Here is a 13,368-nt window from a genome sequence, read left to right as displayed (position 1 = left end):
AAGAGAATTCATGGTACCTTGCACACGCTGAAGCTTCCCTGTACCTGCAGAAGCAAAACAGCCCCAAAGCATGATTGACCCTCCACCATGCTTCACAGTAGGCAAGGTGTTCTTTTCATCATAGGCCTTGTTCTTCCTCCTCCAAACATAGCGTTGATCCATGGGCCCAAACAGTTCTAATTTTGTTTCATCAGTCCACAGAACACTATCCCACAACTTTTGTGGTTTGTCCACATGGCTTTTGGCATACTGCAGTCGACTCTTCTTATTCTTTGGAGACAGCAAGGGGGTACGCCTGGGAGTTCTGGCACGGAGGCCTTCATTACGCAGTGTGCGTCTTATTGTCTGGGCTGAAACTTCTGTACCCACATCTGACAAATCTTTTCTCAGTTCCTCAGCAGTCACACGGGGACTTCTCTCCACTCTACGCTTCAGGTAGCGCACAGCAGTCGAAGTCAGCGTCTTCTTTCTGCCACGACCAGGTAGCGTTTCAACAGTGCCCTTTGCCTTGAATTTGCGAATGATGCTTCCTAAGGTGTCTCTTGGTATGTTTAACATCTTTGCAATCTTCTTATAGCCATTGCCCTTCCTGTGAAGAGAAATCACCTCTTCTCTTGTCTTCCTGGACCATTCTCTTGCCTTCACCATGTTTGTAACCACACCAGTAAATGTCTAGAAGGAGCTGAGTATCACAGTCATTTTAAAGCTGCCTAATTGGTGCTTATTATGCTTGATTGCTGCTCGGTGACATCCACAGGTGTTTTCAATACCTGATGGAAAGCACCTGTATGAACCTCTGTTCTTCAGAGTGGTAGTCTTTAAGGGGTTGAATAATTGTGGCAATGAAGAAACCACATAAGAACCATTTACTACTGTATTACATAAACAATTGATGTCATTTTAGTTGCATTTGGGTAGTTACAACGTCCTTGTAGGATTTGATTCTGAATACAATTCCAAATGTACACTATAGTCCCTAAACCCCTTTACAGCATTGGGGGTTGAATAATTTTGGACACAACTGTATGTCCACATGTGTATTGTGTAATAAAGCATAATTTTTTTAATTACTTTGAGTATCGCATTCTGTCCATAATGTAACCGCTTTTTTATGAATCTCTTTTCACGTTCTTTTTTGCTGCATGGTGTTTTGGTTACTGGACACATATTGTACGTTTAGCGATACACGCTATCTATAAGCCCCTATTATTTCTAATTTTACTACCACCACCACCATCCTGAACCATTGATACAAGGCAGGATGGATCCACCACACCATGACACCACCACCACCAGCCTGAACCATTGATACAAGGCAGGATGGATCCACCACACCATGACACCACTACCACCAGCCTGAACCATTGATACAAGGCAGGATGGATCCACCACACCATGACACCACCACCACCAGCCTGAACCATTGATACAAGGCAGGATGGATCCACCACACCATGACACCACCACCACCAGCCTGAACCATTGATACAAGGCAGGATGGATCCACCACACCATGACACCACCACCACCAGCCTGAACCATTGATACAAGGCAGGATGGATCCACCACACCATGACACCACTACCACCAGCCTGAACCATTGATACAAGGCAGGATGGATCCACCACACCATGACACCACCAGCCTGAACCATTGATACAAGGCAGGATGGATCCACCACACCATGACACCACCACCAACCTGAACCGTTGATACAAGGCAGGATGGATCCTCCACACCATGATACCACCACCAGCCTGTACCATTGATACAAGGCAGAATGGATCGTCCACACCATGATAACACCACCAGCCTGAACCATTGATACAAGGCAGGATAGATCCACCACACCATGACACCACCACCACCACCAGCCTGAACCATTGATGCAAGGCAGGATGGATCCATGCTTTCATGTTGTTTATGCCAAATTCTGATCCTACCAGCTGAATGTTGCAGCTGAAATTGAGATTCATCACAACAGGCAACATTTTTCCAATCTTCTAGTGTCCAATTTTGCTGAGCCTGTGGGAATTGTAGCCTCAGTCTCCTGTTCTTTGCTGGCAGGAGTAGCACCCAGTGTGGTCTGATGCTGTTGTAGCCTATCTGCTTCAATGTTCAACGTGATGTGCATTCAGAGATGGTATTCTGCATACCTTGGTTGTAACGAGTGGTTATTTGAGTTACTGTTGCTTTATACCATCTGGTCTGCTCATTGTCCTCTGACATCAACAAGGCATTTTTATCCACTCAACTGTCGTTCACTGGATTTTTTTTCTTTTTTGGACCATTCTCTGTAAACCCTAGAGATGGGTATGCATGAAAATCCCAGGTGATCAGAAGTTTTTTAAATACTCATACCAGCACGTCTGGTACCAACAACCATGCCACGTTCAAAGTCAATTAAATCCCCTTTCTTTCCCATTCTGATGCTTGATTTGAACTTTAGCAAGTCATCTTCACCATGTCTAGATGCCTAAATGCATTGAGTTGTTGCCATGTGACGGATCACCAGCAGGAGGAAGGAGGTCCTGATTCCTCTATATAGATCTTTATATCACTAGAGGGGTCACCAGGAGGAAGGAGGTCCTGATTATTATTTTTATTATTATTATACAGTATTTATATAGCACCAACAGTTCGCTCAGCGTTGTACTGTCAATTAAATCCTCTTTCTTTCCCATTCTGATGCTTGATTTGAACTTTAGCAAGTCATCTTCACCATGTCTAGATGCCTAAATGCATTGAGTTGTTGCCATGTGATTGGCTGATTAGAAATTTGTGTTACCGATCAATTGAACAGATGTACCTAATAAAGAGGCCAGTGAGTGTAGATCTTTAGATATCACTAGAGCAGTGGTCGGCAAGCCGCGGCTCTTTACGCATTTTAATGCGGCTCTTCTGTGTGCCGGGCGCTCGCTCCCCTCCCCTCCCCTCCCTCCTCTCCCTCCTCTCGGGCGGCCGCTCCCCTCCCCTCCCTCCTCTCGGGTGGCCGAGGACTCTGCAGCTAGCCCAGCAATGATTGGCCAGTCTCGCTGCCACTCACATCCTGATAGCTAGTGATTGGCTGTCAGGATGTGTGTAGGCGGGGCAGCGTGACGAACGTGAGGGGAGCTAGGCTCCTCTCACAGTCCGCCCTGAAGACCGGAACGGCGCGGGGAGCACGGCGAGAGGAACGCGCGGAGGAAAGGTAAGTGAATTGACACAGGAGGGACTTGACTTACTACTTGCTACTTACTTACTACTACTATATGAGGGATGAATTAATATGGGGGATGAATTACTATGGGGGATGAATTACTATATGGGGGATGAATTACTATGGGGGATGCATTACTATATGGGGGATGAATTACTATATGGGGGATGTATTACTATGGGGGATGAATTACTATATGGGGGAGGAATTACTATGGGGGATGAATTACTATGGGGGATGAATTACTATGGGGGATGAATTACTATATGGGGGATGAATTAATATGGGGGATGAATTACTATATGGGGATGAATTACTATGGGGGATGAATTACTATTGGGGGGATGAATTACTATAAAAACTTATTGAAACTAAAAACAGTGTACCATCCTATGTATTTTCAGTTTTAAAAATGTGGCTCTCAAAATAAATTTCAATCGTGGTTTTGGCGAGATTTGGCTCAGTTGAAAAAAAAGGTTGCCCACCACTGCACTAGAGGGATCACCAGCAGGAGGAAGGAGGTCCTGATTCCTCTATATAGATCTTCATATCACTAGAGGGGTCACCAGGAGGAGGAAGGAGGTCCTGATTCCTCTATATAGATCTTCATATCACTAGAGGGGTCACCAGCTGGAGGAAGGAGGTCCTGATTCCTCTATATAGATCTTTATATCACTAGAGGGATCACCGTCAGGAGGAAGGAGGTCCTGATTCCTCTCTATAGATCTTCATATCCCTAGAGGGGTCACCAGCTGGAAAAAGGAGGTCCTGATTCCTCTATATAGATCTTTATATCACTAGAGGGGTCACCAGCAGGAGGAAGGAGGTCCTGATTCCTCTATATAGATCTTTATATCACTAGAGGGGTCACCAGCAGGAGGAAGGAGGTCCTGATTCCTTTATAAAGATCTTTATATCACTAGAAGGGGCACCAACAGGAGGAAGGTGGTTGTGAATACCTCTGTCTAGATCTTTTGCTATCATTAGAGGTATCTACGTGACAAGGAGTAGGTTGCTGGATAATCACATCATATCTTTGAGAACTCCGCTCCAATTGCTTTTTATCATGAATGTCATGATTCAGTCAATACTTATTTATTTGCAGGTTTCATATGGCACCTTTGACTACACCTCCTTACTCTACCTGTCTGACTATTCCCAAGATTTTGGTGGCGGTAGATTCATATTTATGGATGAGAAGAGGAACAGCACAGTAGAACCCAGAACAGGTAAGACTTGGATTTTTGTGTGCACCATCACATAATCTGTAGCAGTGGGTGGGGCATTAACTGCGGCAGTGACGTAGCCCTCAAAGCTCTCAGACTGCCTGCTACTGGGCAGTGGACCCCGGAGGGTGGATCATCAGCAGCCGCAGTCTACACAGCAGTTCGTGGCTTTGGTGGGCTGTTCTGGAGTGGGTGTTATAGGTGCTGTAAGTGCCGGCATTTATCAGTATGACGTCATCTTTTAGTCTATTGCGAGAGTGACTATGCGGCATTCAGGGTATAGAAAGGCAGCGTCACCCTTAGGGCTCGTGTATACTGCAGCCGATAAACTCACGTTTAGGAGCTGTTCTGCGTTTTTTTCAGCAGCCCCTGAACTCTCCCTAATGTTTTCCTATGCGTCCATATACACATCGTCGTTTACAGGCATTTGAGTTTAGTCATTTTTTTGAACGCAGAAAACTTTCGTTCAGCAGTCGATTTTATCAGCGTTTCAAATGCAAAACGCTTGTAAATGCGGCAAATTGCGTTTATAAGCGTTTGTGTCTGAAATTTTTTGTTAACTCTTCCAGTTCCTGATGCTGTCCAGAGCCTTTTTTCAGCATGAAAAATGCATGCAAAGCATTTTCAGGGTGCTCAAATGGACAAAACACTGAACACAGGATGTTCCTACCAAGCTTGTCACACATTGTAATTACCAATTCACACCTCAGACCTCTCCCACCCATTAGAAACAAAAGATATGTTAATGACCATTCACACCTCAAATTCCTCATGAAGACCCCCTGCCAGGTTACCTTAATGACTCCCTCCACCAGACACCTTTCCCACCCTTGGAAACAAAAGAAATGTTAATGAGCAACTCACGCCTAAGCTAATCTCAACAGATACTGCTGTCTCTGCTTCTACTCTCTCTATTTCTGTGAAACATTCTGAAATAGTTAATAATTTACCACTTTTCAGTGCATTCTGGGCATTTGGCAGGTTCTTCTGTGTTTATCTTTAAAAACGCTTCTAAATGCAAACTCACATAAACGTGTTATGCAAACGCGGCTAAACAGATGTTTTTTAACCTACGTTTTCCTATTTTTTATTTCATAGCAGTGGTGCAGGTGGTGGTTTTAGTGGCTGAAAAAAAGCGCTATCCTTGTCCCATTGCGGAGATTTCCCTATAGCCAAATAGGAAGTGGGAGGAAATCCCTGCAAATCAAGGGAATTCCTTGCGGACCCCCAGGTAACCAAATCTAGTGTAGAAGTGGAAAACCCAGTTACTCCTGCGCTTGAGGATGGACTCAATGTCATTAGGACCACATAACAAAATTCTTGCGATATGCATGCCTTGCTGCCCTCAAAGGACCGGGGGAGTCCAAAGTACTGAATAGAGAAAAACAAACAGAGGGCGCACCAACCTAGTGCATTAATCAAATCTAGTGTCCCCATTGGAAGATTTCTATTACCTTCCTGGGGACAACCCAAAATTTGGGATTTTCTCTTACTTTCACATTCAATGATAATGGTATACAGGAGAAATTAGAGAGGGCGAATCTCCCTAATTGGGGCACAGGCAGCAATAAAATCCTGACAGGGGTTTTAATCCCTCTCCGCTCCATCCAAAACTTAGAAGAAAAAAAAAGTTTTGCCTTTAGTTAGCTTTAAAAAAGTCCTGGATTGTTTCTTGGATACACAGAATATAACTGGATATAACATTTATAGGTAAAGTTGATCCAGGGAATATCCGATTGCCTCTCGGGGGATCAGGAAGGAATTTTTTTTCCAGCAGGAGCAAACTGCATCATGCTTTGCTGGGTTTTTTTGCCTTCCTCTGGATCAACTGTGGGTGTAGGGTTATAACTTTTTTTTTTTTAATGATTGAACTGGATGGACTTTTGTCTTTTTTCAGCCAGACTAGCTATGTTACTAGTTATACTTTAACTCCCATAAAGACTAGAAGTTCAGGGAAGCAGTGCTGAGACAGCAGAAGCCAGCATCATTGAAATTTGTAAACTGCAAGTGCTGGGGTAAGAATTTTGTGGGAAGCAGCAGGGTGTCCCTAGGGTTGGTGTCACCCGGTGTGGTAAACTTGGTGTCACCCCTCTGACGATTCCCGCAGGATGGATCGGATCTGCGGATTGAGCATAATGGATTGGAGTCCCATCCATTTTGCTCTCCAATCCGAAGATCCAATCCATCTTGCGGGGATCATCGGCTTGCAACCTATATGGGGTTAACTGATCTTTCAACACCGGTCCGGTCTGCACATGCTCGAGCAGTGATGTCAGATGGAGGAGGTTCCTGTTATCGCAGCCGCCTTTCCTGGTTACAGACAAGTCCCGGATATTGCACAACTTACCTAGATCAGTTAACCCCGTATAGCTTGCAAGCCCACGATCCCCGCAAGATGGATCGGATCTGCGGATTGGACAGCATAATGGATCAGACTCCGATCCATTATGCTCAATCCACAGAACCCATCCATCTTGCAGGGATCGTCGGGTTGCTTTAAAACTTTCCTTTTCGTGGAGCTCGTGGAGAGGGTTCGGTGTCACCCGGTGCGGCGCGCACCCCATGCGGCGCGCACCCCATGCACCTGCCTAGGGACACCACTGGGCAGCACAGTGGCTAAATGGTTAGCACTTCCACCTGGCAGTACTCGGGTCATTGGTTCGAATCCCAGCCACAGCACCACCTGACTGGACTTTGCATGTTCTCCCTGTGCCTGTGTGCGTTTCCTCCCACACTCCAAAGACATGCTGGTAGGTTAATTGGCTCCTGTCTAAATTGTCCCTAGTATGTGTATGTATGAATGTGAGTTAGGAACCTTAGATTGTACGCCCCTTGAGGGTCAGGGACCTTAGATTGTACACCCCTTGAGGGTTAGGGACCTTAGATTGTACACCCCTTGAGGGTTAGGGACCTTAGATTGTACGCCCCTTGAGGGTTAGGGACCTTAGATTGTACGCCCCTTGAGGGTTAGGGACCTTAGATTGTACACCCCTTGAGGGTTAGGGACCTTAGATTGTATGCCCCTTGAGGGTTAGGGACCTTAGATTGTACACCCCTTGAGGGTTAGGGACCTTAGATTGTACACCCCTTGAGGGTTAGGGACTGATGTGAATGTACAATATATATGTAAAGTGCTGCGTAAACTGATGGCGATATATAAGTACCTGAAATAATAATAAATAACCAATAGATTACTGGGGAATGTTTAGTTTATTATGCTCAGTGTGTTCAGCTAAAAAATGCTGAGGGTTAAGCCCTGGTTCACACTGATGTGGTGCGGAATTCGCAGCACAGCATGCTCCCAGCACAAAGACCACGGTGTCACTGAGAGCCCCGGTTTCCGTGCTAATGATCGATTCCCGATTCCGGGTCACATGATCGCTGTGATAGCCTCTGATTGGCTATCACAGTGATCAGTCACTGTACAGCCCGGCCCCCTTGGTTTTTTTTTTCTCTCTATGAATGGAGGAGAGAGATACCTTGTATCTCTCTAACTCCTGGCATAGAGTGCAAAAAAATGTTTGTAAAAATAAAAAAGATAAATATTAAAAAATAAAAGAAAAAATACCTAGAAGGTTTGATCTAGTTCTGTGCCAGGGTGTTTGGGTCAAAGGTCAGGGTCAAAGGTCAGAATTAAAAAAAAATGGTGTCAGTGTGTTTTAGGTAAAAAAGAACAAAAACAAAATGTACACAATTGTTTCTGGGCTGTACTCCGGGTACAAACAACAAATAACATACACATATATGGTATCGCTGCGATCGTCAAGGGCTGGAAAATTTATTTTGGGTTCTTTGGTGGTAGGTTATGGTAGTAACAAGAAACACAGCTAAATAAAAAAAAAAATATTTTTTTTTTACTATTTTGGGCCAGTTTTCCGGTGATAATAAAAAAAAAATCAGGAGATATCCATTATTATTATTATTATACAGTATTTATAAAGCACCAATAGTTCGCTCAGCGCTGTACATTACAAAGGGGGACAGAACATGTGACAGAACAATACCAATACAATGCAAAACATGGGGGGATCAAGGGCCCTGCTCCTTCCAGCTTACAATCTAGGAGGGAGGGGATGGTGGCACAGGAGGAGATAGCTGTGGGGGATGGAGTGATAGGAAGAGTGGGGGAGGTCGGCAAGTTAGCAGGGGGTGGGGTAGGCTTCCCTGAAGAGATGAGTTTTCAGGGTGCGCCTAAAGGAGAGGAGAGTAGGTGATAATCTGATGGGTTGGGGCAGGGAGTTCCAGAGGATGGGTGACACCCTGGAGAAGTCCATTTACCACCAAATGAAAGCCCAATTTGTCCTGAAAAAAACGCGGTATAATCCACCTGGATGTACAAAGTGGTTGTGATGATATGGACGGTTTTACTATCACATGTCAACGTTGCAAAATTGTGCTTAGGCATTAAGATTTGTTTTACCCAGGGGCGGGAAGGGGTTAACACCCCGAAAGCGGTCCGCAAAACGCGGTGCGATGTGCAGAATCAGATCGCAGAGGTGTGAATACCCGTGCGATCCGATTCTAGTGTGGACCAAAAAAAAGGGTTCTGCACCTTTTTGGTGCGTGCTCGGTGCGATTTGAGTCATACAAAATGTACGGCTCCGATCGCACCGCACACAAATCACATGGGATGTGCACAGGAATGCTGTGCGGTTCCTGTGTGAATTACATGCGATATACCGCACCGCACATACGTGAACCCGGGCTAATACTACTCAGTCGGTATGTTGGTCACTTTGGGCATCTCTCGATCGTTTCTTCTATGAAAAGAGTCAGAAAGCTTCTCTGTGACTTTATTCTTCCACATATTTCATGGTATGTATACCCATCCGATTTTTATTTTGACTTGTTTGTTACCATTTCTGATAATTAAATAATCAGACCAGCTCATTTTTGTTCTTTTCCATAATTCTCAAAACACAATTATCTCTTAAAGTTCAAATTTAATTACACTGCATTTTACCTAATTAAATAAAATTTTGTTTTAATTACCACGGGCACCGCAGAGAATGTTTGTGTAGACTGATTCCTCGCTGTGTCCGTGCCACGTATATTTTATTCATTACCGATGACCCCCCTTTGGCTATTAAGAAACTGAGCTATTAATGTAATGGCTGAAATTACGACCTTTCATTTATCCACCCATTCAAAGTGCTCCGCCGAGAAATATTATTCGGATTGAGGCACGCAGCTTTTTGTGCAGTTGCATGCGTGAAGCTCGCCCTGTCTCCTTCTGTCATTGAATGGATCTTTCACTGTAATGGACGGCAGGATTGTCGCTTGCTTGGTAAGTGTGCCGTACCCAGCTGCTGTAATTCACGTTATTACATTCAGGGCCTTCTGCCACATTCACCATAGCCGCCATCTGTTCCTAGTTAATGCTCACAGGTGGAGGAATTAACATGTTAAGGAATCACCAGACACTTGTGAGTTTACTGCTACTGACATTTGTTTTGTATATTCCTGGGGAGTAATTGAACAATTAACCACTTCAAGTCCAGACACTTTCACCCCCTTCCTGTCCAGGCCAATTTTCAGCTTTCAGCGTTATCACACTTTCAAAGACAATTGCGCGATCATGCAACACTGTACCCATATGAATTTTTTAGTGTTTTTTTGAGACCAATAAAGCTTTATTTTTGTGGTATTTATTCACCACTGGGATTTTTATTTTTTTTGCTATGTAAATGAAAGTCCAAAAATTTTGAAAAAAAAAGTGTTTTTCTTATAAAATTTTGCAAATAAATAATATTTCATCATAAATCTTGGCCAAAATTTATTCCGTTATATTTTTAGTAAAAAAAAATAACCCAAATTAGTTTATAACCAAAAATTACAATTTTTAAACATTTGTTTTTTTACATTTTTATTTTATTTTTTTATATTATTATTGATGTTTTTTTTTTTTTTTTACATACTGTCACCCTAGCAGTACAGTGTCACCATGGTGACACTGTACTACTTGTGGGGGGTGATGAAGATTTTTCTTTTCTTTTTTTTTTTTTTACTGATTGCTTTTACACCCATAAAGGCTGTAAAAGCAATCATTTCTCCTTCTCTCTGGCAGCATTCTTGCAGCCATTGAGAAATACTGTGTGAGCTGTGATTGGTCTGTTTTTTTATACATTTGTGGACTTCCAGTCTTATGGTGAAGGCCCTTTTAGTCAACTATGACATGGTTTGACCAATTTGGTATAGAGGAACTTGAGGTTCCTGCACAGAGGCCTGACCTCAACTCTACTGAACACCTTCAGGATGAATTGGATTGTAGGCTAGATCTTCTCATCCAACATTAGAATCTGACCTCAACCCCACTGAACACCTTTCTGATGAATTGGAACGCCAATAGTGATCCAGGTTTTCTCATCCAACATCAATATCTGACCTCAACCCCACTGAACACCTTTCTGATGAATTGGAACGCCAATAGTGATCCAGGCTTTCTCATCCAACATCAATATCTGACCTCAATCCTACTGAACAACTTTCTGATGGATTGGAATTCTGATTGTGAGCCAGTGCCTGACCTTAACTCCAATGAACACCTTTTTGATGGATTGGAATTCTGGTTGTCAGCCAGTGCCTGACCTCAACCCTACTGAACACCTTTCTGATTAATTGGAATGCCAATAGTGATCCAGGTTTTCTCATCCAACATCAATACCTGACCTCAATCCTACTGAACACCTTTCTGATGAATTGGAATGCCAATAGTGATCCAGGTTTTCTCATCCAACGTCAATACCTGACCTCAATCCTACTGAACACCTTTTTGATGGGTTTGAACATTGATGGTGATCCAGGTCTTCTCATCCAATATCATTACCTGACCTCAATCCTACTGAACATTTTTTTGATGATTTGGAAAGTTGATTGTGAGACAGGTCTTTTCATCCAACATCAGTACCTGGCCTAAAAAAATGTTTTTTTTTGTGCAGAACAAGCACCAATTCCAACAGACACGCTCCAGAATCTTGTGGAAAGCCTTCCCAGAAGAGTGGCATCAGATAGGGTTGCAAAGGGGAAGAGGGGGCAACTCTCAATGGTCAACCCTACTGAACATCTTTCTGATGGATTGGAATGTTGATTGTGAGCCAGGTCTCCTCATCCAACATCAGTACCTGACCTTGACCCCACTGAACACCTTTCTAATGAATTGGAACGGCGATTGTGAGTTAGATCTTCTCATCCAACATATAAGATATGGATTTTTAGGCTGCACAGGCAGAAATTCCCATAGTCACACTCCCGAATCTTATGGAAAACCTTCCCAAAAGAATGAAGGCAGATAGAGCTGCAAATGGAAAGAGGGGACAACTCTCCAGGCTTTAGAATAGGTTGTATTTCTGGGTAGGGGGTGTGCACGCCCTACCCGTGCCACCATTGGCAGCCGTGGCTGTCAATCACAGGGTCCCGGCCGGTGATTCCCCGCCTGCGCCCAGTGATTACCAAGGATCTCCCGACAGAGAGGAGGGCTGTTTTTCCTAACAGTCCTCCTCACTGTTGGTTTGGACACACTGCTCTGGTTGACTGTGCACAGCCATCCAGAGCAGTGTGCTTACAGTAAAGCACCAACACACCGCCCCCCAGTAAAACACTCCCAGCACACAGTTAACCCTTTGATCAACCCTCATGTTAACCCCTTCATGCCCAGTGCCATTAGTACAGTGTCAGTGCTTTTTTTTTTAGCACTGATCACTGTATTGGTGTCACTGGGGATGTCAGTGACACCAAGTCAGTCCCCCCCGTGTCAGAATGCCCGCCGCAGTCCCGCTGTAAGTCGCTGATCACCGCTATTACTAGTAAAAAAAAAAAAAAAATTCCAGTATACATATACCGCCATTTGTAAACGCTATAACTTTCACATAACCAATTAATTTACACATATTGGGATTTTTTTTTTAGCAAAATCATGGAGAAGGATACATTTTGGCCTAAATTTATGACGAAAGTTGATTTTTTAAAAATTTTTACTGGACATGTTTAGTATCAAAGAGTCAAAAATACTGTTTTTTCTCAATGTTCTGGCTTTTTTTTTAATAGTGCAAAAAATAAAAAATACACATGCGATCAAATACCCCAAAAAATGGGAAGAAGGACTTAAATTTAATTTGGGTGCAGCGTTACATGATCGCGCAATTGTCAGTTAAAGCAACGCAGTGCTATAACGCAAAAAATGGCCTGGTCAGGAAGGGGGTTAAATCCTCTGGAGGGTGAGTGGTTAAAATTCCTGCCCGTTCGCCCATTATTATTATTTTACCTAAAGTTCCACTTTAATTAATTAGAGGTCAGTGGGAAGAATGCTCCTTACATTGGTGATCAGTGGGAAGAATGTCCCTTACATTGGTGATCAGTGGGAAGAATGTCCCTTACATTGGTGATCAGTGGGAAGAATGTCCCTTACATTGGGGGGGTCAGTGGGAAGAATGTCCCTTACATTGGGGGGGTCAGTGGGAAGAATGTCCCTTACATTGGGGGTCAGTGGGAAGAATGCTCCTTACATTGGTGATCAGTGGGAAGAATGTCCCTTACATTGGTGGTCAGTGGGAAGAATGCTCCTTACATTGATGATCAGTGGGAAGAATGCCCCTTACATTGGTGGTCAGTGGGAAGAATGTCCCTTACATTGGTGGTCAGTGGGAAGAATGTCCCTTACATTGGTGGTCAGTGGGAAGAATGTCCCTTACATTGGTGGTCAGTGGGAAGAATGTCCCTTACATTGGTGAACAGTGGGAAGAATGCCCCTTACATTGGTGGTCAGTGGGAAGAATGTCCCTTACATTGGTGGTCAGTGGGAAGAATGTCCCTTACATTGGAGGTCAGTAGGAAGAATGCTCCTTACATTGGTGATCAGTGGGAAGAATGTCCCTTACATTGGTGGTCAGTGGGAAGAATGTTCCTTACATTGGTGGTCAGTGGGAAGAATGTCCCTTACATTGGTGA

At 43.8% G+C, this 13,368-nt stretch overlaps 1 protein-coding gene across 2 annotated transcripts in view; it reads left to right on the top strand.

The window, feature by feature from the left end:
- The window catches only part of OGFOD3 (2-oxoglutarate and iron dependent oxygenase domain containing 3), a 183,791-nt gene that overhangs the window by 104,001 nt on the left and 66,422 nt on the right, over positions 1-13,368 (top strand). For both annotated transcript variants that reach the window (XM_089658178.1, XM_089658179.1), the window contains exon 8: positions 4,305-4,428. In XM_089658178.1, the coding sequence (XP_089514304.1) occupies positions 4,305-4,428 (124 nt within the window). The remainder of the gene's footprint in view (positions 1-4,304; positions 4,429-13,368) is intronic.

This window comes from Staurois parvus, unplaced genomic scaffold (genome assembly GCF_062004578.1).
Source record: "Staurois parvus isolate SC_StPar_1 unplaced genomic scaffold, SC_StPar_1.0 ptg001055l, whole genome shotgun sequence".
Lineage (NCBI taxonomy): Eukaryota > Metazoa > Chordata > Amphibia > Anura > Ranidae > Staurois > Staurois parvus.
The sequence above is the reverse complement of the archived record's forward strand: the minus strand, read 5'-3'. Positions and strand labels throughout refer to the sequence as shown.